The sequence below is a fragment of the Rissa tridactyla genome, chromosome 9 (assembly GCF_028500815.1).
Source record: "Rissa tridactyla isolate bRisTri1 chromosome 9, bRisTri1.patW.cur.20221130, whole genome shotgun sequence".
NCBI classification, from domain to species: Eukaryota; Metazoa; Chordata; class Aves; order Charadriiformes; family Laridae; genus Rissa; species Rissa tridactyla.
Window position 1 is genome coordinate 22877338 of NC_071474.1, and position 26231 is coordinate 22903568.

The 26231-nt window shown below is 40.9% G+C and overlaps 1 protein-coding gene across 8 annotated transcripts in view; it reads right to left on the bottom strand.

Moving 5' to 3' along the window:
• The window catches only part of MYO9A (myosin IXA), a 188189-nt gene that overhangs the window by 132906 nt on the left and 29052 nt on the right, over nucleotides 1-26231 (bottom strand). For all 8 annotated transcript variants that reach the window (XM_054214434.1, XM_054214436.1, XM_054214438.1 and 5 more), the window contains exon 2: nucleotides 20086-21007. In XM_054214434.1, the coding sequence (XP_054070409.1) occupies nucleotides 20086-20928 (843 nt within the window). In that variant the 5' untranslated portion in view covers nucleotides 20929-21007. The remainder of the gene's footprint in view (nucleotides 1-20085; nucleotides 21008-26231) is intronic.

Consider the following 26231-nt stretch of genomic DNA (forward strand, 5'->3'; position numbering starts at 1 on the left):
GCGAGCGCAGAACAGCCGATGCCCCGTGGCACAAGACGGGCACAGCCTCGTAATTCAGTTTGTCACGCAAGAGGTCCCCCAGCAGAGAACGAGTTGTCACTTCAAAGCCCACCCTGACAAAATCACCTTATTTAGCTTTGCACAGTATTCTTCACTACTGCCAAGGCTAATATTTCTGAGAATAGTCTTTGAGATTTTGGGGATTTTTTTTTTTTCAGATTCCAACAAAAAAGAAAGCCCTGAATTAATAAAATTAAGGGAAACACGGTGAGATTTTGTACCCCAACATTCCACGCAGCAAAAAGTACTGTGCAAAATCAACACATATTTTTCTGTCATCCACCTTTTCCTAGCACAGCTTTGCAAAATGCCAAGCAGTTGGGATGGTGTGTTGGGAGCATGTTCCCCTGCTTTTTGGAAAGGGCAGGAGTCAATCCAAGCCCACCCGTGGTGTGCCCCTGCAGACATCCTGGCTGGTGTGCCAAGGATGCAGATCCCTTGCTGCTCCATTTCCCCCTGTGAAGATGAGCAGCAGCTCTTCACCATCCACCTCGGCCAAGCAAGAGACATCATGAAGGAGAGACTCAAGTTTCTTCACTCTATTCAATTTTTTCATGTATGTATTAAGAAATGTATCTTGAGACCGTATCTTCCATTAATGGGCAGGATTTTTAACAACACTTCCAAGTATTAATTTTTATGGCAGCTGCACATATACAATATTGCTGCAAAACTTCAAGTACTCAGACACCAAGGAGCAAAAAGCCTGCGCAAACCACACACTTTGCATCAGAGATTTGACCCAAAACACAGAAAGCTAGAGAAGGAACGCAGTCCCAATTTTTAGAGCAGCATCCGAGAGCCAGTGAACCTCTTTCGGGGATCCCCCTCCATCAGTTGTGACACGTCTTCCAAATTTCACAGCAAATGAAGCCGGGGTTCTCCCAGATGTGAGCTCATTTTACTGCGTGAACGAGCCCATCCCCAGAGCTCCACCCAGCAGGGAGGAGGGAAGAGGATGCTGTGCTGCTGACGATGCCTAAAAAGTGCAAATTAAGTCTCCAAAGGCATTTAATAGCATTTAACTTTACAATCTCTTTAGCCTTTGTACGTAATGTTTTGGGGAACACCAACTTTTCAAACTTTTTTGCTTTTTAGAAGAATAGAGCAAACACAACATGTATGTGCAGTACTGCATTTAAGTTACAAGATACTCAGAAAAAAAGTGTGTAATGGATGGACAGATGGTGCTCTGCTCAGAATAAATGAGCGATGTGCCTCTGTTTGCTGCACTGGGAATCATGGATGAATAATCCACACTACAACACTCTACAGATGATAGCAGGAAAAATACAGAAGGTACACCCAGAAAATTCACAGGGGCATTGCATGCTGGAGCAAATAGTAAGGACAGACTTTATTTTCCAATTAATTTCATGTGAATAAGCAATCCTTCTTCCAAAGTCGACTTCCTTAGAGTACATGTTCGTGAAATTCTTCCTCTTCTGTTTTCCTGAAGACAGGTACTGTACGACTAGGTTTTTTTAACACCTTTTCTGTTAATTCCGTTTGCTTCCGACTCTGCAGATATTCACCTGACATGCTCCCTCTCCATCGCCATATCATTAAACGAAGGGTGTACAACCTCCCTTGCAGAAACATGCAAGCTCTACAACAGTAATGTCTAGGCCAGCTTTTCTTCTTTCAAGCTTGGAGGAATCACTACAGAGTGCTTAAACCTTTTGGTAATTCTTCTGTAACTGAATATATCGTAAATAAATGACATTTACAGCCTGACGCTGGCATTATATTAGCTGTGATGGGATAAAGATAGAGGCAAGACAAATTTTGTAGACAGATGAAACATTATCTTTAACCAGACTAACTGGAATAGCTGGAAAACCCAACAAGCTTTCGAGTACACAAGTCTGAGATAAACTGCAAAGCTCAAGTACAAATTCAGAGTATTTTTTCTGAATTGAGCAAGACATTCATCAATTTAACCCAATGGAAGAAAGGGATCTTGGAACCAGGGGACCACAGGGATGCGAAAAACAAAGGACAAAAACAAGCACTCCCTGTGCTTAGCAGCAATATATAATTTATAACTTACATAAAAACACATTTTCATCTATTCTTTGGAAGCGGGTTGTGACTTAACACCCAGCAACACATCAGAATAAAGATCAGACAATTACTAATTACGCTTGGTTTGTAAGAACAAACCAAGAACCATCACTTGGAAGGAAAGGAGCTGACGGCACTCCTGCACTCACTCCCAGAGAGGGGAAGGACCATGGGAGCATCCCTCCCTGCAGGACCCAGGGCAGAAGACCGATGCCCAAAGACACAAGCCCAGCTCCGCAGCCACCGCCCATACCACTCTTGCATGACAGAGCTTCCAGAGGGGGAACGTGACTTCATGATGTCTGATCCAAGACATAATTTTTGTGCTCTCAAGAAAGAACACGAGACAAAAAGCACTATATGTTTTGATGTCTTGGATCTCCCTTCAATTAAGGCAGAACTACAGAGATAATGGTTTATTTGATTTTAATCAAACTGAGTGGAGCGTGTGTATGTGGAGGTATCAGTCTTAGCAGGGAAAAAAAGGCTGGAGGGTATCTTAGATCCAGGTCTCACTTTCTTCACCACGTATTATCCACTTCCAAAACCTTTACTCTGTACACAGAGCTACAAAGTTACCGCTGACAGACAGCAATCTGTTTATTCTCATTACATACCACCCAAACCTGAACCCAATGAGAACACCAAGGAGATGACCACACATCAAGCGGTCACAGCATAGTCATCATACAGTCAAAATGTCTCGGCAGGCATCGCTTGGAGCAGTTTGGAAAGATTTTACAGGGGTAGAGTTGGAGGATATCTCCCTTAAATATTAAAGAATATGTTATCCTGAAAGCAGGGTTAAAGCACGGAGCCCAGCCACTCTGTTTCCATTTGGGATGATGTGATTTTTTTTTTTTTCCTTAAGCTGCTTATTATTCTCTTTCCTTTTTGCATAAAAAGATGCACGCAGGATGTAGCAGAAATTGCTGGAGCGCATCTATTTATCCTGAACAGGAAAGATGGGGACACTGCTTCTGCTCGCTCACTCAAAGCAGCTTTATAAAATCCCAATCAAAAATACCATTAGTGGTAGCTAAGGAGGGGTTTGTTTGCATCTTTAAAGAGAGGGTATAAAATGTATTTCTTTATTGACTTTAATCAGCAAGTAAAATACTATGTTAAAAAATTAAACTCGTGAAAACAGCTTTTCTTCTCTAACTAGCTTTGCCTGCAGTTCAGGAGGAGGAGGAGGGATGGAAAAAGGAAGCTAAGAAATGGACAAAAAGGAAAAATACAGAAAGAAACCTTTCTTTCTCTTGCTGAGCCTCATCCAATTGTTTATAACTCCCGAAGAGAACAGCAGCACTATTGTCCTACCTCGTGCTGGCCGGATTTCAGCAGGAAGGCTTTGGTCACCCAGCCTCCGGCATCCGATACGCGAGGCTATTATCCTGCTCATGCCTCCTTTTTTCTGCCATTTCTTCCCCGTCTCTCCCCTTGGATGACATCCAGGCAGATGGGCTACTGGAAATTCATCAGCTGTCTAGTCTAAAGTCACTATGATAACTAAAACCCAGGTGGAAATTGAAACAAGGATGTAAGAAAAAAAAAAAATCGCACTCTATCAGGGACTGTACAAAAAAAGGGAAAAAAAAGGATGGAACTGGTGCTAAGGAGCTCCAAAAAGCAAAGTCTGAAGAAAAGCAAAGCTGAGCATCAACACCCATCTAGACTGCTGCTCCCTGGGACACGTGGCACAAATACATGGGGGACCCTACTCCCAACTGGATCAAGATCCTGAACCAGCTTGAAAATATATGATAATAGAGGTTTGGGGATTAATACTACACCTGCAATACTTCCAGTACTACTTTAGAAAAGAAATGCATCAAAGATAAAAATAAAATACCTCTGTAATTAATTTGAAAACGCTGTCAGCAATCACAAGTGCCCTATCCCAATCATGCATCCTTGTCCTTGCTCCTATGCAAAATGAATGGATCTGGCAGTAGGGGCTGAAGTCAAATCAAATGTGGTTTGAATCAAGTCAAATAAATAGAAATATAGTGTTTTCACTCAAAGCATAGAACTTACTATTAAGTTCAAACCTATTTTACTTTTTGAGTTGCCAGTTGAAAGCTAGAAACTTAATTAAACTCTTTGGAAAAATTAGCACTTAAGATCTTTCGACGTGATAACCATAAAGCAATTTAAAAATTACAACCATTAAATTCAAAATGAAAACTTATGGCTCCCACAGACTTCAATATTTGCTCACACAGATCTTTTATGCCTTAATAAACTAGCAGGTAAGACGACCTAGTTATTCAAAAAGCTGCTTCTCCCAGCTACATTTCTCTTGCCGAACAGACAGGACTAATACAGAAAGCCTGGAATATTCTCTTTCCTCATAATTATACCTTAACGAAGCTTTCACAGCCACAAAAAGCCAGCAAGGGCAGGAACAGCAGATCTAATGATCCGCGAGAGTTTTGAGGCATAAATGGAAAAAAAAAAAATTACTAAATATTCCTCGAGTGCCTGACTGCTCAGGTCAATACTACTCGCAGCAAGACAAATACCCCATTTGCACGCCGCCGAGCGCTCACTAAGAGCTTATGGACTTCTTTAAAAGCCCGACGATCAATAAAGTGCAATTTAAAAACTTCGTCAAGGGGGGCTATTAATGTGATGGAGATTAAGCAGACGCTGACCCATGCTACCTCTAAACTTTAAAATTAGCCTAAATGACAACCATAATCAGACTTACGAGGGGCAGATGCAAAGAAAATAATATATTTTATTATAGATTTATATACCTCATGTGTATGTATTATATATTTATATATCCTATATTATATTTTTATATTAGTATATCTTGTATATATTACGTTTATTTTAAGAGATCTCACATATATTTATTTTATATCAATATATCTCATATTTGACAATTTAGGAAACGCATCTTTGCTGTGGGCTAACACGAAGCAGATATTGCTGCAGGTTTAACCCTCGCGCAAAGGCAGCCGGTCCTGCCGCAACATGGCTGTTCTGAGCAGCAGCATCGCGTCCGTGCTCCAGCGCCCTGCCGAGACCTCAGCTGGGGGATGCACCCCAATCCAGAGTAACCTCAACTCGTGTTATTTATCATTTGAGACCCTTGTAAGGAAAAACGCGGCTCTGCGACTTCATTAAACTGTAATTGCGTCCTCTGGCTGATGATGTGTTTGCCCCTGCAAGCCAGCATCCTCTCTGTCAACAACCCAGGCAGATAAATTTAATTAATAACCCCACTTGAAAACCAGACAAACATCAATATGTTGGGGTTTTTTTAAAGCATTAGGTTTTCTCCCGGTTTTATTGAAGTTATTTGGCTTTCCTGTAGCAGATGAAAACCAGATGTTACAGAGAGGGACGGGCTGCACGAGCCAGAAGGAAAAACCAAGACAGCAACAGGCAGGTCGCACCCATTCATTACCCATATATTTCCCTTCTGCCACGAGGCTATTTATATTGCATCTCTATTATTACAAATATTATAATTGTGATGTAATTCCAGAAACCGCAGTTTTCTCCTTCGCAGCCCAAAGTAGAAAGCAGCACGCGAGTCGAAAGTTTCTTTGTGCTGCGTAAGCGCTTTGGGAAGCTTTGCTCCCATCTTGCTGCGTTCATGCCAATATTATGGTTTATAATCCCCCCCTGAAGCAGCCCAAGCCCAGGATTAATCCAGGCTTAGCGGCTCTTGGATGCCCGCTCATTATACTGAGAAAATTAAAAAAGAAAAGGAGTTTGTGTACATGCACACAAAGCATTTTAGGAAGTATCACTATGTGTATCACTGGCAAAAAAAACTTGCTTCCTCGTTTAGGTGATTTGCAGCACAAGTGGAGAAGCAGGACTGAAGTTATTTATCATTTCAAGCAAAAAGAAGGAGTAAAACTAAATTATGGGTGATTTAAGAACTGACTGGCCATATGCATGGGCGACTGAAATAGCAGATGACCTACCTTGTTGAATTTTTAGACATACCTCACAAGTAAGGAAAGGGCTTTGAAGGGCTTTGCTCTCTCCACGGTATTATTTTTTTCCCCTATTTAATGCTAATCTAAAACTTCTGGCAATAGAGTATTCTGATTTAAAGCAAACATACGGTGGCAATTAAGAGAGGATGCAAGAGCAGGTTATTCTTTGCTTCAATTTGCAGAAAAAGAAAAGGGGGAAAAATGAGCCTCCTTGTGCTCTAATTGCTACACAAAAATGACTGCCCGGTCGGTCCAGGATTGTATACGGGCGATCTACACACCAACAACATCGCCCCGGGCGCCAGGCTGGGAATTACAGATCATCAGCCCAGTAGCGGCCAGCTGCTGTTTTGAAGGATTCACTTAAATTCCTTTAAAACCAATTTAATACATAAAATTTTAGATTAGCTTTGACATCCTTTTCAACTCCCAATTATATAATTATATACATATGTACTGGAGTAGCATCCCCAGTGATCCGACGGGGTCACTCATACCCAACAAGCAATAAATAACACACCTTGCCTTTTCATGAACAGATGTACTAATTCAAATATTTGACAAATTTCCTTTGCTAACCACTCTCCAATATATTGTAATTATCCATCATGGATGTGCTTTTCCATAGCAAAAAGGGTTTACTCATATTATCACGTGTATCCTTCTGAAGCTCAAGAATTAAGTTAAAATAATGCTTTTTACAAGGAGGATGCTAAGCTTCACGCCAAGCCACAACCCAGAGAACAAAGCAGGGTTTTACTTCATTAATTATTTTGGGCACCTGCAACGCAGATCTCTGTGTATATTATTATATTACATATATTATTATAGTAGATATTATTATTAGATATATTATTGTGGACCTCTATATAACACCTGCAATGCAGATTTGTGTGTGTATATATATTATTATATTACTATTATATTGTATATATTATTATTGTAGATATTATTTTTATATATATTAGTTTGGACTTCTATACGATACCTGCAATGCAGATTTGTGTGTGCTTATGCTCATATATGTATGTACACACACACACACAACTCCCAATACTTGCAAAATACCACCACATGCTATTATACTGTTATTGTAAATCTTATATTAGAGATATATATTACTTTGGACTTCTGTGACACCTGCAATGCAGATTTGTGTGTGTATTATTGTATTAATACTATATTACATATATTATGGTAGATGATATTATAATATATATATTATTTTGGACCTCTATACAACACCTGCAATGCATTTTTATGTGTGTGTGTATATATATTTGTATGTGTATATAAATATACATATATATACATGTATATATACATATATATATGTACACACATACACACTATCTCCCAATACTTGGAAAATACCAGCACATGCTTTCCTCTAGCTGCAATTTGGAAAAATTAAAAATATTTACTCATTATAATTTTTCCTGGAAAGCGCGTCCCGCTGGGTAGCAGGTCAGAGCGGTGCCTGCGGTTACGGCTGCTCCTCTGCTTGCCACCGCCATCGCCGCGCCTGCAATTAGCAGAGAGGCTTTTTGCAGGGTGATTGCATACATTCATCCACTTCTGATTAACAGCTCTGGGGAAAAACCACGATAGAGAGGGAACCAAGCAATCCGAAACACGAAGGCTAAAACAAAAAAAAAAAAAAAGCGCAACAAAATGCCAGAAAAATAGAAGTTGCAGGTTGGGTTTGGCAGCGTGCTGGGATTAGATCACCGTGAATCCCAGCTTAAATAAAGCTCCAACATGAATTTCCTGACTAAGGTAAAAAAGCCTGGCTCAAATTTATGAACGGCTGGCAAGGTTACCTCTATCCCAGAGGCCTGCAAATACCAAGAAAACTCTGGCCCAGAAATGCAGAGTTCAGCCTGATAATTCAAATACATTCCTCCGAACATCGCCGTTCCTGCAGCTGTAGCCTAGGCAATAAAGAAATAAACTCCAATGCTTCCAGCTTCACATTTTTCAGAGCCTTAAATTAAACCATAGACGTGTATTTCTAAAGCTCACAAAGTGTATTTTCGATGAAGTGGATATAAACCCTGTAGAGAAGATTGTTTTAAGGAGGCAACCCCAAATCTTCCCCAGCTCCATTGGATGCAGCCCACGCCACCTACATTTTGCAAACAAAAAAATATGAAATTTTCTACTCTTCAGGAAAATCTTCTGGATTTCCTTAATTGAAAGGTAATTCAATTTCACAGTGACGTCTGTAAACTGTAAGAAGAAAACCCCAAACTGAACCCCATGCTTTCCCCAGAGGATAGAGTCAGTGCTACCTTTATACCTATCAGCCTGTATTTAAGTTATTCCAAAATCAGAAAGCAGTAAAAAGATTTCACGTTATTAAAATCTGCTTGATCTCTTTTTTTTTTTCCCCTCCTTCATTTTTTTTTTTTCTTTTTTGTTTCTTCTCCAAGCATGTCAGATGCTTCGCTGAAGTCCTGAGAGATTAGATCTGCTCTGCTTTGGAAAGCGCTCAAGCATCAAACATTTGGGATACAGCTCCCACCCCGACCCACCACGCCAAACCTCTGCTCCCCAAACCTGCCATTTCTCCAAAAACCTTCCAATTTCCTCCATGATAAAGCAGCTTAAAGTTTTAACATTTTGCCCTATCTTGGACATGAGCATTTTTATCCACATGCTTTCATTCTCCTTTGGCATCCCTCTCATGGCTCCTGGTCCAAGATTTTTCTCCCGATTAAAAACCATAAGTAATTCTGCCTATTTTGGGACAATCAGTAAATCTTTGATCCCTACCACAAAGTTGCTGCGTAGGAATCCTGTTTCTCTGTTCTTATTCCCTGCTATCAAACACGAGATATTACACATCTGGAAAACACTGGCAAAAAAATAAAATAAGTTTTAATTGCATTATGGCCAGAAATTGCTGAACTTTTCTTTTTTATTTTCCTTCTTTTTTTTTTTTTTTTTCCTTTTTCTTTTTTTAATTAAAAGAGTCAGCCTCATCCCCAGCATTTTTGGTACACATGCCCCTTTTTCCAAGACCTGTGCTCTCCTCCTTCAAAACCTCACCTGAAAGTGGTAATGAGGGGAGGGGACAATTTTAAAAAGCATTTCTTACTCTGAAAAGGTCTTTTTTTAAAAATTATTTCTTTTTTTCCCCTCCTCAAAATACATATTTTCTCAGCATGTGGCATTAGCATTTCTTTAAGTATTTTCATAGAACTGCTTGGAATCCACTACATTACACCCTGCTACCAGTCTGCTCATAACAGCATGAACTGGTCCACATCAAATTAATCAACGTGGTGAACGACAAAGTATTTAATATATCCAGTAATGCTTCAAATCAGAAATAATCACAATTACTTGGATCCCTACTTCTCCTATAGTGGATTATATGGTTTCCTGGTACCTTTTACAATGGCAGTAACTGACACAATTTCATTACTAGAAACAATGTTTTTCGTTAAGAGCCAGCCATCCCGATTTGTCTTGTGCTGTGCTAAATTTTGAATTATTTTGACTCTTAAACAATATTGTACCACCTTTTTCCTCTATTCTGGCTTTACTTGTGGGTGTTGGTAGGGCTAGGACTCTTGAAAATGGAAATATATCATTTTAAAAATGCTCTACTTTTACAAGGAAGTTTAAATTATTCGTTTTGCATCCAGACAGCTTTGCCCACAGCTGACAAGCACCAGCCCAGGCGGACGGCAGCTATATAACGTAGACACCGCTCATTTTATCCATCATGTCGTTAAGACCTACCAAAATTTTAAGCTTTTACAAAGCTATAAGATACATTTTTATGAAAATCCTTACTGGCTTAGCAGCAAGCGGTAGAGCCATCCAGGTGTAAGCCAAAAAGCAAGTGGCCTGGTGCTGTTCCTATGCTGCTGGCTGGAATAAAGATAGTTTAAGGTAGCCATCACAAGCTTCACATAGTCAAGTTGACCCCAAAAAAACCCATCCAGATTTGTTAGACAGAGGTCGACACCAATTTCGGAGATCTCTCAGCCACAGGTGACTGAAAGCAGTGGGGCAGGGCAGGGAAGCATCACCCTTGCCCTGCTTCATGTTCTCCCCGGGATGGGATGAAGGATGAGGTGAACGCTTGCTGACTGTGGCCATCCTTGAGGGCAAAGGAGCAGCACCTCATTCTCCAAGGCAAAACAGAGGTGGTACCATTCTCCCTACAAAACAGAGGCAGTGACAACCTACAGCACGAAGCTTCCTGGGAGCGAGCAGCGATGCATATGAGGCATCAACCATCCCACTGATAGAAAGCTTCGTTAAGTTGTTGCCCACACTGATGCAAAATGGACATAATTTTATTGGGTTTTAATGTTTCATATGTCCTGAAATAAATGATCTGCAAAATGGTCTGCTGTTTTAAGCTCAACAGTAGGTCTTAAGATTCAGCTTGTCCTTTCATCTCCTCTATCTCAGCCTTTGCCCATAAAAATCCAAATCCCCAATCACTGTGACAAAGCCAGAGGCTCAACTGTCTGGCACGACTTTTATCCCTCATCCATCTTAATTAAGCGCATAAAAGCGAGTTGCAATCGGCTGCTGCAGTTAAGGCAGATCCCTTCTGCAAACACAGGAAAACAATGATTTTTATTTGCCTACCCCAAATTGCTGCTATGAGTTTAAGCAAGACTTATGCAATGAGGTTTTGGGGAAGGATTGTTCCATCGCCCTCTGCCATGCACTCCGCCAAGCTTTGACTTAACTTCTATATGATATTTAACCTCAGAGGCTGAACGAATTGATCATCGCTCTGGAGCAACTACCTGCCTATGCTTCGCTAAGTTGCTTTACTTGCTTAATTGATGTCTGTTGAATTTGTCAAAGCTCTTTGGTGAAAGCAGAAGGCACTTGGTTAAGCTTCTTTATATCTGGCAGACACTGAGACCACGAAGAAAAGCAATCCTCTCTAAGCTAAGTCAACAGCGCTCATCCCAGCAATTCTTGGGTTTAGACATTTTCGTTGGTACAATCCTAAATGACGACCACGATTCCCACTGATGCTCACGCTGTACTTGCAGACATCAAAGAATGTGTTGACTTCTCTGTTCCCACAGGAAGCATATGGGGAAATAAAGCGTATATGTCACACTGCCGCAGTGCTGTAGCTGGCTCAGGAGATCTTCAAAGGGAACTACTAAATCCACTTCAGTTCCTATGCTCTGAAACTGCTGCGATTCAAACTAAATCCTGGCTGTAAGCAACTGAGGTCTTCTGCTGCAGGACCAGATGGGAGCTCGTCCGCAGTAAGATCCCGAAGGTGCACACGCGGGCTCGGCACCAGCTGCTTCCCTCCACACAACAGCTCCCTGTTGAGCTGAACCACTTGTTAATGTATATGTAGGGTATATATGCACCTCTCTAATTCCCATCTAGGACAGCTAGGTACTCCAGTTACCCTTACAAATGCAGTGCCTGCAGACCTGCCCAGGCTCATACAGGAAAACAAAGCAAAGACAAGGCAGGAGCAAGCAGCAGCCACATGCATAGACCCTAGAAGTAACCCTCTTCCTTTAGGTTTATATATATCAACAGTCACTGTAGACATTAAAAATAAAAAAAAAGAAAAGAAGAAACAAATCTGATTTTCTCTGTCTCTCCACTGCATAATATGAGTGATAATAGCAATTTCTGTGCTATAAATAGCAAGGGAACACCTCTCATATTTGAAGACACTGAGGACAGATTCAGAAAATTTTATTTGCTGCCTCAGAAAACCATTTGTTCAAACTCCTGGAGCTCAATAAGACACCATCCCCTTGGCCTTGAGCAGAGAAGAGAGGGTAGTGCTCCTTGGGCAGCAAACCAAAATACTCTCACCGGAGACGTTTAGTGGACAGCACGTAGGCTTTGTGCCCGGGGACAGCAGAAGCCGTTAAAAAGCCAAAATTTGTCAACTGCTGCCACCGGAGCTGGGTGTAGTCCCTGTCCTACAGAGGCTCCTTGTTCTCAGGTACTTCTGCTCCCCACCAAGGGTGACCAAGCTGCAGCACACCACCCATCTGGCATCCACCCAGCACCCAAGCCCAGCGCGTAAAATCCGATATGGGTTCCCCAGCCACGAAGAAAGTCAAAAGGGTCTCAGTAAATGGTCCTAATAAATAAATAAATAAATCTGTATTTTGAAGGGGAGAAGAGAGGGGGAAGGAAACAAAATCCCTACACTAGAGCATTAATTTCTCATTCCGTGACTAGAAAATTACAGTGCCGTATTAACTACGCACATTAGGAATAAAAAGTCTGCAACTTGACTATCAATATTTAGTCCTCATGGAAGTTTCACTGGGCAGCAGCAGCACGATCTTAGATGAAAAACATTACTTATCAGAGTGCTACGTTATCATTATAATATTTAACAAATATATCTAAGTGGAAAAAAAGAAACAAAAAGCTTTCAGGAAAGAGGTTCTTCCTTCATGCTTCATAAAATGTGCAGTTTTATATTCAGGTTAAAAAAAAAGGCTTAATACAAAACCCAATAACAGATACACTGGCGCAGTAAGTCAGTAGGTAAAAGAATGGTATTACTAAGAAAGTCAACTTTTCTCTAATACTGTGTAATGCTGAGCATCACCTGGGTTCGCTAGGGTTGCATGCGAACATAGTCCCTGCTCAGGTCAGCCTCAGGATTATATTGTATAAATACTTAGATATCTATACAGCCAAATATCTACAAAATCTAGATATCCATATATCTGGGGATCCATAAAGTCTGGATAACTAGGCGTCCATAAAGTCTGGATATCTGGAGATCCAGATATCTATAAAATCTAGATCTCTAGACACAAAAACATCTGGATATCTATAAATTCTAGATCTAGATCAACAGAGGAAAAAGTGAAACCCAAGCAGATCAGTGAAAGAAAAATAAAGAAAAGGACAAAAATAGAAGGGTAAGAATGAGAACAAATGGCAAAACAAAACAACTCCCACAAAAAGAGATGGTGAGGGGTTAAGAACAAGAGGAAGGAGGGAAAAGATGAGATGCTTGGACATGTAGGTCCAATAAAATGTTCCCTGTAAGGCCAGCGCTCCACCCGGCAAAAGCAGGGTTTTATTAAGCATTTCCCTCCTGGAAACAAAACAGCTGCTAACTCTTAAGCGTGGAGAAATAGGCAGCTTCTCATAAACCTGCTTTAATAACTAATCAATTTCCCTGCAGTCCTCTCAGGTCAGAAATAACAATTTCTGTCATTTAAGCATAATAAACTGGATTTGGTGGTGACAAAATGTTTGCTGAAGATAGCAAATAATAATAATAATAAATAATAATAAAAAAAAAGAAAAAAGAAAATTAAACTCAGCCACCAATACAGTCAATCTGGATATTGCAGGAAGCCTCTGAAGTAAAAAGATTGAAAAATTCAACATCAGAGAAATGGATGAACAAGACACTATTTGATGCGGAGCCTGAAACTGTAAAATATCCGCAGCTAAAGAATAACAGCATTTTGAAAGCGCTGGTGAGAAGCATTTGGTGCATGAGCCCTGCTGTATGACTCCTTTGTGTCACTGCTGCCGGCGGAGGCCTGCACAAATTCTTCCCACATTAGGCATCATCTGTGTAATCTCTGTGTGCTGCTCCCTCCTGAACCTTTCCCTGCACTGGGGAGGGAAGAATGCGAGGTGAAAAAATCCCGGCTGCCGCAATTAAACACCTACCCCAACCCCAGATCACACAAGAGATCAATAATATTTGTATATATTATAGGTTAAAAATGATCAAAAGTGAGCAATGAGCAGAGTAATCCTCTGCCCTTCATATAAACCCATTTTTCAGATATAAAACCTCTAGAGCCACACGTCACATCCTAATTACTTAAAAAAAATCGGTGTATTGGAAACTGAACTTCATGAAGTAGATCCGATGATCTGTTTGGAGTTTTTTTTAAAGTCCATTTTAACAAAATTTGTTTACTTCCCATTAATACTGTTCCATGTAGGAAAAAAATTGTGAATATACTCAAGTTTTACCTCCCAGTAATACTGTATCAAGAATGAATAGGGAAAAGAAAAAGGGAATATGCTCAAAGTTTACCTCTAATTAATACTGTTCCAAGCAAAAACATTGATATGTTGGATTTGATAATGCCTTTTCTCACAGGGAAATAACTGCACCATAATTTGCCATATAAAACCAGCAAGACCTCATCCTGGTGACACGCTGCAGGAGTTAACAGGGTGGGATCTGCTGGCGGAGCTGGGTCCTACCTGGGATTCCTCCGGCCAAACTGCTTGGGAACAGCAGCGGAGGACGCACACACATTCAGCTTTAGCATCTCCGCATTGTCCAACACCACTCGAATACACTGAAAGTCCAGGACATGCCTGATTCTTCTAGTTAATTGATTTTTTTTTTTTTTTTTAACTCCACTCAATAGCTCTTTGTTTAACTCTGGAAACATTCAGCAGCATCTACTGAAATTTTGGCAGCGCAGTATCATTTTCACCCGCACCTAACAGCAGCCAGCTCTTCAGCTGCTGCTGCGAGAGCTTAATGCAGCTTAGGAAGAGGAGGGAGGGAGGCTGCACATCACCACAGCAAAGTCCTCGAAAATAAAATTCAATATCTTTTTGTTGCTGCTTACATTTTCTTCTAACAATCAGGATTAAAAAAAAAAAAAGAAAAAGAAAAACAACAGCTTTTAGACTTCCTAACCTTAAGACTGAAGCTACAACTTCCCCATACAACCAACACACGCATACTGTGTGATATTGCTCCAGAAATTAAAAAAGGAATTCCAGTTGCCATTCCTAAGGTTTCTATGCAAACCACCCCCAATTGGGAACGCAAATAGCATTGCTGCCACTAGAAAAGGCTAGCTGATCTTTTTCAAAAGCAATTCAAAGCAATCAACTCTTCTTTTTCCAGCATGGATGCTGCAGATGCACATCACCTGTGAAGGACAGCAACAGCTAGCCTCCACCACTGGCAGTGTTCCTCAGCCTCTCACAGAAACGTTTCTTTTTGCCTTTTTTTTTCTAAGCAATTGAGAAATCCCCACTGGGACATTTGAAGATGCATGTAAACAGCTGCTTAGAAAACATGTCTGGTTTTGGTAGCTGCCATCGGCAGTACTTCTTGTGACAAATGAGATGTTGGGAAAGTTAGGGATGATAAAATGATCTGGTGCAGACTCCTTTAGATCTAGACTCAGACAATACGTGTCTGGGGACCTTTGGCCATACCTGAGCCAGGGAGAAACTTGCTATTTCTGCTGAGAATTGGTGGGGGGGGGGGGGGCGGGCAGGAAAAGGTGAGATGATGTAATAAATTAACTTGCGAGATGATGTAATAAATTAACTTGCATTCAAACCCCCCCCGGCAAGCTGAAGCATGGGTTATGTTTCGCTTTGCACCGAACGGAGAAGGATGCTCGCATGCGGCATCATGCACCAGTGCAGGGTAATGACGCCAGGGAAGGCTGGGAAGCAGCACACCAACATCCCACCTCTAAAAGTTTAAGTCTCTGAAAACAAGCTGGGCTTCCAATATAGAGTTCATCTGGATGTTTCTAGCTAATCTAATTAAAGAGAAAACAGGGTCTGAAAGCACTGTCCTAAGTTCAGATGAACAAGTTAGTCACCTATGGGGTAAAATAGCCCTATGGCCAAACCACAGCTCTCAAGGTTGACCACTAATTGACTCACAGAATGGTTTGGGTTGGAAAGGACCTTCAAAGATCATCTAATCCAACCACCCTGCCATGGGCAGGGACATCTTCCACTAGACCAGGTTGTTCAACCTGTCCAACGTGACCTTGAACATAGTGATGGGTCATTCACAGCTTCTCTGGGCAACCTCTTCTGGTGTCTCACCACCCTTCATGGGAAATCCTATGCTAACATTTTGGGGTTTGTTAAAGCAAACCTTTAATTGTAGCTTTTGGAATTAGAAATTAAGTAATAACATTTCATGGTCTGCATAAGTTACCTATAGGAATATCCTCGTATTCCCTTCTCCAAAAAAAAGTGCAAATGTTGGATTAAAGTGCTTGCCTGACCAGCACATTTTCTTGATGCTTTCTTAAGTAATATCGGGGTTGACATCTAAATGAAAAGAAAACTACCTACGTGGCAGCAAAGTTACACACCTTGGGTACTTGATGGAGCATCAAGCCAAGAATAATTAAGTTTTCACCTAACATATTGCATGAAGTATATCAGAAACACAATTGAATAGCAGCATGTTCAACTCTGCCTCTGATAGCTACACAAAATATTTCATTTGAGAAGTTTGGTCCTACAACTAAATAGCCAGAGAGCAAAACTTTGGTAAACTCAAGCCTATGAATACCCTGCTGAAAAAGCAATCTTCTCTAGGGAAAAGTGTGCTTTATAAGAAAATGGGGAAAAAGACAGAAAAAAAATATTTAAATCAATTGGAACCTTGTTATTAGAAAAATAAGTACGGTATTTAAGTAATATAATTTATCACAAATAAGTAATATATAAATATGTAAATATTTTATAACATCATTTAGCACAAGACAGACAAGGCATGTTGGAACCACTCCAAGGAACACTGCTACAAAACAAGTTTGCTTATTAACTCCCATTTAAGGAAAATCCACAGGATTTATGTGAAACACGCTCTAAAAGGAGACATTTGGTCTCAGAACACACCTCTCACTGCAGGCGCTGCTACATACAACTGCTGGACAATAGTACCACGTTTAGATGGCAGTAACAGCTTGCCTTGACAGCCGTCCCCAAAGGTGCAATTTGGACAAGGCTCACAGGAATCTTGTGCAAGAAAAAAAAAAGTCCTAAACAATAGCCTGAGGCTATTCAAAAAAAAAAAAGGTAAATTAGGAAAACAGCGAAGCTGCAGAAAAAAAAAGGTGTCTTAATTTTGCTCCGCTTCCGCTCCTGCTGTGCGAGCACGACTGCAAAGGCATTCCCAGGAACGGGCGGTTCGGTGCAAACACTCATGCTACCAGAGATGCTTTGCAAGCAGGGAAAGAAAAAGAGATTAATGGGCCTGAGTAAACTCTTATTTGCTGTGCTCTGTTCCTGAAATCAGAAGTCACAACACAAAGAGGTGTGTCGCTGCCTCCTAAAAGACACACCTGAGCTGAACATAAGTAACAGTATTTAAGTAATATAATTTATCACATTTCATTTTAAATACACCAAGGGAAAACAAGGGGATCCAAGAAGGTGTCTGGAGGAGGGAATAAGAACAAAGAAAAAGAGGGAAAAAAATACACAAGTTTGGTGTCTAAACCTACAGAGAAGTGAAAAGTGCATTTCAACCACAAATGCAGGGAATCAAAAGGTCAAATCTGAAAATGGGTGGCAGGGTAACACAGCCCTTTACAACAGATCTCCAAAGATCCCTTTTTTAAGAAACTTTAGGAAGGGAAAGCAGAAGTAATGTGCGTTTTAAGGCTGCGTAATTTGTGACTCTTTGGGACTGGCGCTGCCCGAGCAGAAGAAATTCTGGATTACCCTCACTTTCTCCAAGAGACCTGGAGGCAGCTAGAGAAGCGCAGCAGCAGCCGTCCAGCTGCCAGACCAAAGGAATGCAAACTTCTGGTCCAAAAGCAAAAGAAATAGCAGGGATGATTCAGATTTACTTTTTTTTTTTTCCTTAAAAACAGCTGCAGATCTTGCGAAAGGAAAGCAGAGAAGCTTAGCGCATCCCTTCCCTATACCTAATCCCAACACACACAACAGTCCCCGGGAAGAAGTAAGTTGCCACCATAAAAGCAGTGTTACCATAAACCATTTGCGCTATTTGCCTTCCATCCGAGATCCAAGCAAGTAGGCTTAAACTTCAGATCCTGAAACACAGGGGTAACAACAGGGGTCCTGATGACCTGGGATTTTCAAATTGCACCACCCTGAAATTGCTTGCGCCCCCTCTCCCTCTTCCATAAGATAAAATAACAGCAAGCAGAGAGAGAAAGGCAAAGAAATGTGCAGCTCATGGGCAGCCTCTATTTCTTGCCTCCGGAAACAAGCTTGTGTGACTATAAGCAATGGGAGTGTGTATGGGTTTGGGGGGAAAAGAAAAAAAAAAATAATAATTTATCTTTCAAGTAGGAGGAATAGTTCATTTATTTAAGGGACTGCATCAGTGGACTGAGTGATGCTCAGGCAGTTTTACAACTGGACTATTTACCTATTCCTGAAAAAAAGCAGTATTTAAGAAAAAAGAAAATTCCCAAAACTTCCTTCTACCTTCCCTTTCATGGAGATCTCTCTTCTCCACCTCTGGAAATCTAAGCTAGACAGAGATGCTCTCTCTGATACTACTTAAGAGAACTAGAAAGTGGACCTTGGTCCAACATGACACATTAAAAAGCATGCCAAAAACCAAACAGGCATGCAAATGTTTCAAATAACAGGATTGGAGATGGAACGCAGTAGTTTTCATACCTGTTTTCTTAAGTTAATGTGGTCTCCTAACTGGGTCACCAACCATTAATTGCAGACTACCAGAGCCTGGCCTGGTATTTTCTCATTGACTCCAGCAAGAAAGAGCTCCATAATCTCTTGCACTATGACAGGAGAAACACTGGCGAGTGCAAGAGCTGGGAGTCCACCTGCCTGTGTGCTTTAAAAGAAATAACACACAGTTCCATGCAGACTGACAAAAAAAAAAAAAAAAGCCTTTCTAGTTTTCTTTACCTTCAGTTTGTTATACAACTTTGCTACTGGACAGGGCAAAGCCCATCCCAAATGGCTTTAATCATTTGCTAACTCCAGATTAAATTAGCTCAGCCCATTGTACCAGACATGAAAACAGAAAAAAAAAAAAACTTCTTGGCTTTGCAAAATGAAGCTGTTCGCTTATCCTCAGCTGAGACATCCGTGAGCACTAGTCCTTCCACTGACTCCATCTTCTGCTGGTAGTTGAATCATAGAATGGTTTGGGTTAGAAGGGACCTTAAAGATCATGTAGTCCAACCCCCTGCCATGGGCAGGGACACCTCCCACTAGACCAGGTTGCTCAAAGCCCCGTCCAGCCTAGTCTTAGAACACCTCCAGGTTGACCCACGTCCTAAGATTCATTAATGGAATATAGACACAGAAAGAAGATACCTTTGTCTACAACTGCCAAAAACTCCTTTCAAAATAGAAAGCATCCCCCAAAATCTGTGAGTTTTACTATCCTTTAGTCAAAGCCACTTTTTATTTTAAGAGAAGAAAACTTAGCCATCAAGCCACCTCTCTGTACTGCAGCTTCATAGAAGAACAACGCCATGGCTGAAGCCGATGGGCATGTCACCCACGTGCAGACAGGCTTTAACAAACAAAACTCTCAAACAAGCAAAACTGGCAATTCTAAGGAAAACCATTTCAAAGAGTTACAGGGCAAACTCAAGGCAAATTAATGAATGAATGCTTGTATCCCACTTTAGAGTTTCGTATCTGCAAAGTTAATGGTGCAGTTCATCTAATCTCCTTTCATGCACAGGAAAAGTAAGGCATAAAGTAACTAATCACACAGGCCAAATCAAGTACTTGTGATTAGAAAATAAAACTGACCATGAAATTTACCTTTGATCTCTTCCCCAGCACAATGAAGTTGAGTGCACAGAATCTGCACAAATACAACACTATCAATACACTATGTGCAATGAATTCTCTTTTCAATGCACTACAAAGAAAGACTACCAAAAATTCAAGAAAGGCTTTTTCATTTCCGTTTTCTAACTGAAAAAAATCACCAATATACCAGTATTAAGAAACACTTGAGTGAAAACAAAGCATTAATAAATTTGTCAGAAAGACATTTGTTGTACTTTTACTTTTCTTTTTTTTTTTAAAAAACAAAACAAAACAGGTAGAATTCTGTAGACAGAAACACAACCTTCTCTTCCTGATAATATTGTTGTAACTTTATTACCAGCATTCAGCAGATAACCCCAGATTAGTGACATAATAAAACCCCAACTACTTAGGCTGAGGTGGTTTTTTTCACCATTAGAAAGTTTCCGCATTATTATCGTTTTCATCTCACCTCAAGCACTGGTCCAGCTCCAAGAATAATCTGTTCTACTCCGCTGGCAAATCCCTTCTGGCTGAGGGCGGTGAGGTGATGAATCAGAAAGTTGGTGCTCTGTGTCTTTCCTGAGCCGCTCTCTCCTGAAATCACGATGCACTGGTTCTTCCTCCGCTGAAGCATGGCGTGGTAAGCCACGTCTGCCACAGCGTAAATATGGGGCTCCAGCTTTCCCAGCTGATGGTTATCATACATCTTGACATATTTGGGGTTATAAATAGGTAGAAACTTGAAGGGATTAATAACGATGAGGATGCTGCCTACGTAGGTGTAGATTTTTTCTTGCTTGAAGCGGTTTCTGAGATTTTCCAGGAGAGTTTTCTCGTTCAAGTCCGGCAGGCTGCACAAGTCATCATAGTCCTTCTGCTGGGGCTGGGGAAGGAAGCCACGCTCCACCATCCTGCGCCGCTCCTCCGTCACCCGCAGCCAGGACTGGAGGCTTCCGTAGTGAATAGATCCATCCAGGTTCTTCTCCCGCAGAAGGAAGCGATAATCCTCGCCACTGATGCGGTTCTCCAGGGCCATGCGAGGCCAAAGCATCATGCGCTGGACCGGGCAGTCCGTAGGGTTGAGGATCCATTCCTCCCCACCGAACTCCTTCACTTCGGCAAGGACGTAACATTTTGTTTTCTCGAGCTGAAGTTTATTAATGAGCAAATCAATCACTTCAGCAGCCGTGGAAGTTTTCCTGGCAGTGATGGGGCAGTAGATAGTCCCTTCCGCAATGCTCCCCGGGTATATGTGCAGCGTGTACTCACTATCCTCAAAGCGTCGTCTTCCTCCAACATCATTTACACTCATATTGGATCCTTTCCCATCAGTACCTGCGCTGCATAGTCAGGACTGTCCTATATCTTGTCAGGTCATCATGTTAGCAATGCTAAAAAAAAAAGCAAAACAAAAATAGGTTAGGTGATTTATCTTGGCAGGGATCCTTGAAAAAGCACCATGAGATGCAATGGGAGCAACTCAAGTGACAATACCAACTGCCTTAAAGAAAGCAAATGATGATTCCCAAATGACATCTGAAAACGGAGCAGGGGTTTCATACACCAAAGCTGTAATAAATAAAGGTATTTAACACACAAACACTACCTACACCACAGGCTTCCCTCTACTTAGATGTAACTACCCACAGCACCCCAAGCTTTGGCTAACTTTTCGCTGACTCTGAAGCAAAGATTCAAAAAGACCCTTTGATTTTCAGTGTACTTTACAGAGAATGAAATCAATATTGTGTGAGCAACATACCAGACAGCCTACTGAATCGACAGTGTGGCATTCTCCTCATGTCAGAAGTTGCTACAGCCTTATTGCTTAGTATTACCAAGTAACTTATTTAAGAGTTAGTGCCTCTATTTCCACGTTTGCATACTTCATGCCAGTTTAGGGAAAGCATCATTCAGCTAACTGTGACTTTGGAAAACACCCTCTGACTTTCCCAACACTGACTTACCCATACACATAAATTACACATTTTCTAGATGTTGTTAGAGAACTAAACCTTTTGAGATTTGGAACAGTTGCATAGAGTGCTAACTTAAAAAAACAAACAAACAAAAAAGAACCCTCAACTTCAAAATATCACCTTCAAGGCATACTCCAACCAAAAGGAAAATGCTTTCTTTGTCATAGAATCCTAGAAATGTTTTGGTTGGAAAAGACCTTTAAGATCATCAAATCCAACCGTTAACCTAACTGCCAAGTCCACCACTAACCCATGTCCCTCAGCACCACGTCTATACATCTTTTAAATACCCCCAGGGATGGTGACTCCCCCACCTCCCTGAGCAGCCTGTTCCAGGTGCTTGACAACTCATTCAATGAAGACATATTTCCTAATATTCAATCTAAACCTCCCCTGGAGCAACTTGAGGCCATTTCCTCTTGTCAACTCAAAGGTCTTTCTGAGAACATTCAAAATGACTCTTGAAACACAATGATTTGCCTAGTCACAAGTTTAACAAAAAATAAATTGAATTACTCAGTGGTCACAAGCTCCAAGTTCTCTCACACTATAAAGGGACGCATGACTCCTGCAGTGTTGCCCCTCCAAGAGCACACACTGCTGATACGCCTGATGCTTTGCTCCAACACTCCTAGGATGAGGACCTTGTATTGATTGAATTTACCTACTCCTACAGTTGCTCTGAAATCCAGACTGTGAGAAGAATCATCAGCTTCTCATGGGTGTGGTGTATACAACACCCTCAAATTTTAGCTGCTAAGAGAAAATGATCATCACCTTCCTCAGTGGACCCGGTCCTTGCCCTAGATACATTATCCCATGGTCCAGTGCCAGCGAACAGTAGATACTCCTTTCTCTTCTTGTCTAGGAGATTTTCAACCCACCAGGATTCAAACAGCAGCATTTTTCCACACACTAAGTCAACCTTTCTCTGAGATGTCCATATCTGACATGAGATATGAAGTATTACAGACAACTCACTCGTACAATCTCGCTTTATTTCTCTCATACTGCTTAAAAACCACAGAACACAAGTCTCTGGTGCTGAAACATCAAATGCACAGCTAATTTCTCAAACTTAATCACTACAAGAAGATGACACCCCACCACCAGCCACAAATGAAAGCAATTCCAGAGTTAATGATCCTCAGTTCTCCACCAATTTGATTGTAACTCAAAACTCCCCTTGAAGATGTTAAGAGTTATTCCAATACACAGACAAAAGGTAACTACGAAGAAATGCAGAGGACCCTCAGAGCCAGGATCTGGGCAATAAAGTGACAGGTGACATTTAACATAGATAAAAGCTTATGTGATGCACATCCTAATTTTATGTATAATGTTGAGCTTTTCCTTGAGCACTGCCCCACAGGAGCAAGGCTTCATGACTATGAGAGTTCCCTGATGACATCAATGGGTGATCAAGAACAGTCAAAAAATGAGGTCAAAACCCATGTCAGGTTTATAGAGCTCCTGAGCTTCAGATATTTGATGTCAGGAAGAATATTCAGAGGAATCTTTTCACAGTCGCCCTGTCCTCACGCTCCTCCTTACATACATGGTTCCAAGACCTTCAGTCCAAGCACAGCCACCCTCATCACCTACATCCACGCAAGGCTGGGATTTGGAAGTTTGTTTGTTTACTACAAGCGTTTCTGTGGTCCTCACATGAAAAGCATTATTTTACATTGTATTGTTTCTCGCTCCAATGTTTCATTAAGTATATTATCCCCAGCCATGCACTATTCAAAGCAAAGAAGTTAATATGTCACAGTGAAATACATCTGGCAGGGACTCCCGGCGCATTGCTTGGTAGCAGGACATATATTATATACTGGGAAACGCTCCAGCTTCTTTCCTATAGCTTTAGTATAGGCACAGATGCAACAGGGATGATGTCAGTTAAGTGCTGGGTTGGGCTTTCTTTGTCTAGCTCTATGGCTTCAGCATCAGCTTTTCTTCAAGAAGGGTAAAAAACCCCACCACACTTAAGCTAGATAATTCCTCATTGAGATTTTACTTCAAAGCTTGCGACAAGAGGGCTGGCTATTTTTATTCAAGTTATCAGAGCATATCAAAGCCTGCTGACTCACGTGAGAACTGCAAACACGACTTTAAGTTGGTTACCTTGAGCAAACCGACCTTCCTTTCCTACCTCCTCCCTCCTGTCAAACATGCATAAGCTCAATAAATCCTCTATAAAGCATCAGGCTGCTCTACCCCGCCTACCCAAGAGCTTTCCTCACTTCTCTGTAGATGCTTATTCTGCATGGACTCAGCAGAATAACAAACATCTGTGCCTTCTGCATCCAAACAACTTGAATTCAGCAGAATTACAAGCCAAGCATGAACCCCATGGAGATGCTAAAAGCCCCAGTAACTCTGGGAATGCAGAAGAGCCAATTCCTCACCAAAACCACTCAAACGCCATAAGCTTCCACTAATGACTAAGAAATTTAGCAAGGTCAGAAAGCAAAGAAGTGTTAATTTGAGCCTTATAAATCACAGGAGGCTTGCCACAGTATTTACTTTTAATAACGCTAAACATGTCTCGGAGTATTATGTTAGGTCAAAGAAACTAATGAAGATAATTGCTTGTGGTCTCCCAACTGCTGATGCACATGAGCCTGGCTCTGCTCAACATCAAACATGCCTCTTGCGGACAGTCAGCTTCCAAACTATTTTGGAGAAAATATTGCAATGAAATACATATAATTAGTTAATTAGCTAATTAGCATATGTCAGGGAGAAAGGCTCTCCTAATGACAACTGTTCAAGCAGGCTGTCATATTAGCTTTTACATGACTTTTAAAATTAACGATATTTTTGAGTACGGACACAAAAAATTAAATAGGAACATGAAAAGAACAAACCCGAATAAGTATTTTCCAACCCAAGAATACTTGCTCCATTCACTATTTTAATTAGAGGCATTTCGCGTTGCTACGTGTTTAAATTTAAATGAGACCGTATAAAAAAATGATGCTACGCCTAAGTCAATTATAGGGAAAAGAAAAGCTAGTATCTTACTGAAAGGGGACGCTTGTCTCTGTACCCAAGTAAGTGGCTGCTTATGCGATGACCTGACTTTACTACCAAACTACCATTCAGCTGCTTCATGTCCTGGCTTTGGCAAGGATGGAGGCAGCAGTAACGGGATGCTGATCCCACGGGAGACGGAGACCCAGAGGATACATCAGACCTCAGAGGCCAGAAAAAATTGCAAACTCCTGTGAACACTCCGGCCAAAATTTGTGGACTATGCATGCCTGTGAAAGGAAGAATTTATGACATTTTAGGTCAATATACTTTCAGTCTAATATTTCCTATATCCTTTTCCATTGTCTAAGTTTGAATGAAGACTCTTATTCAAATTGACCTTGCATGCTGATTTTGCTCAATTTTACTACCATAACATAATTCTACTTGCAATGTAAAAAGCACAATCTCCAAACAAACATGAGCCTTGTGTCCTCCTACATAACAAAACAGATTGATATTTCCAAGGAGCTCAGAGGCCCTTATAAAAATCGCAGTAATAATCTGATTACCAGCAGGTTGACAGAAAAAGCATACTGAAATTAAGACGGTCAACTAGGCTTCGTGCATACACTAAACTTGTAAATAGTGGTTTATTTTTACATTATATGCAATCTTTTACTAGTTGACCACGGTTTAATATACAGAAACACTGGCAGCAAACGTTCTTTCTCAATTTAAATATAAATACATGACCACATATATAAAGGATATCAAACAAATAAGGACACCCCAATTAGCTTTGAAAAGGTAACTGAAATGGAGGCTTTCAGTCATGACGGTTCTTATTTTTCCGTTCAGAAAGACCAATTGCAGTATTTTCATTTTCCGGGACAGCGTAAGAAACACGTGGCAAAAATCCAAAATAAACCTTCCACTGGAAGCATCAGTACCCGTCATAAATAATCTGTGACAGCTAAAGCCTGAAATCATGAATAGAGTTTGCCAAATATTGGATGATTTGGAAAAAACAGAGATTAGTGTCAGTGTTGAGGCTGCTAAAGGGGCAATTCTGGAAGCAAAGTTCACTTGGTTTTATCACAACATCCTATAACCCAGACAAGGGACTACAAAAACAGTGAAACTTTCTCCCCTTTCCCAATCCTCAGGCAATTGTAACGGGCTCAAGGCAGCTCTTGTTGCTCACGACAGCCTGGATTTATCCATCCACTGGTACGTCGAAAGGCATACCTTATGGGACAGAAATTCTTGAAATAGATAAACTTTAAAGATCTGATTAAGAAATGGCCAATTTAAACATACTTCACTGCTTAATCTGAATATATCAGCACAAGAGCTCTCTGAATTTCTCTCCTGCAGCAGCCAATAGCCTCGTGCTGCTGGTACCTGAAATAACACTCCCACAAGATCAAAACCCATGCCAGACTGACACATCGGTGACAGCTGATGCTGGAAAAACTACCACGTCCTAGACAGGCAGGAAAGCCCATGTAGATGCTCAACATCTTGGTTATTATTGCAGTTTTACATGTCAGTTCATTTGATCATTATATAATGCTTCATCCTCTCCTTTTTATCATCTTTCTCCTGTGTGCACACGATGTTTTTCTCTTCCTGCTGTTTGCTGATGGGAGAG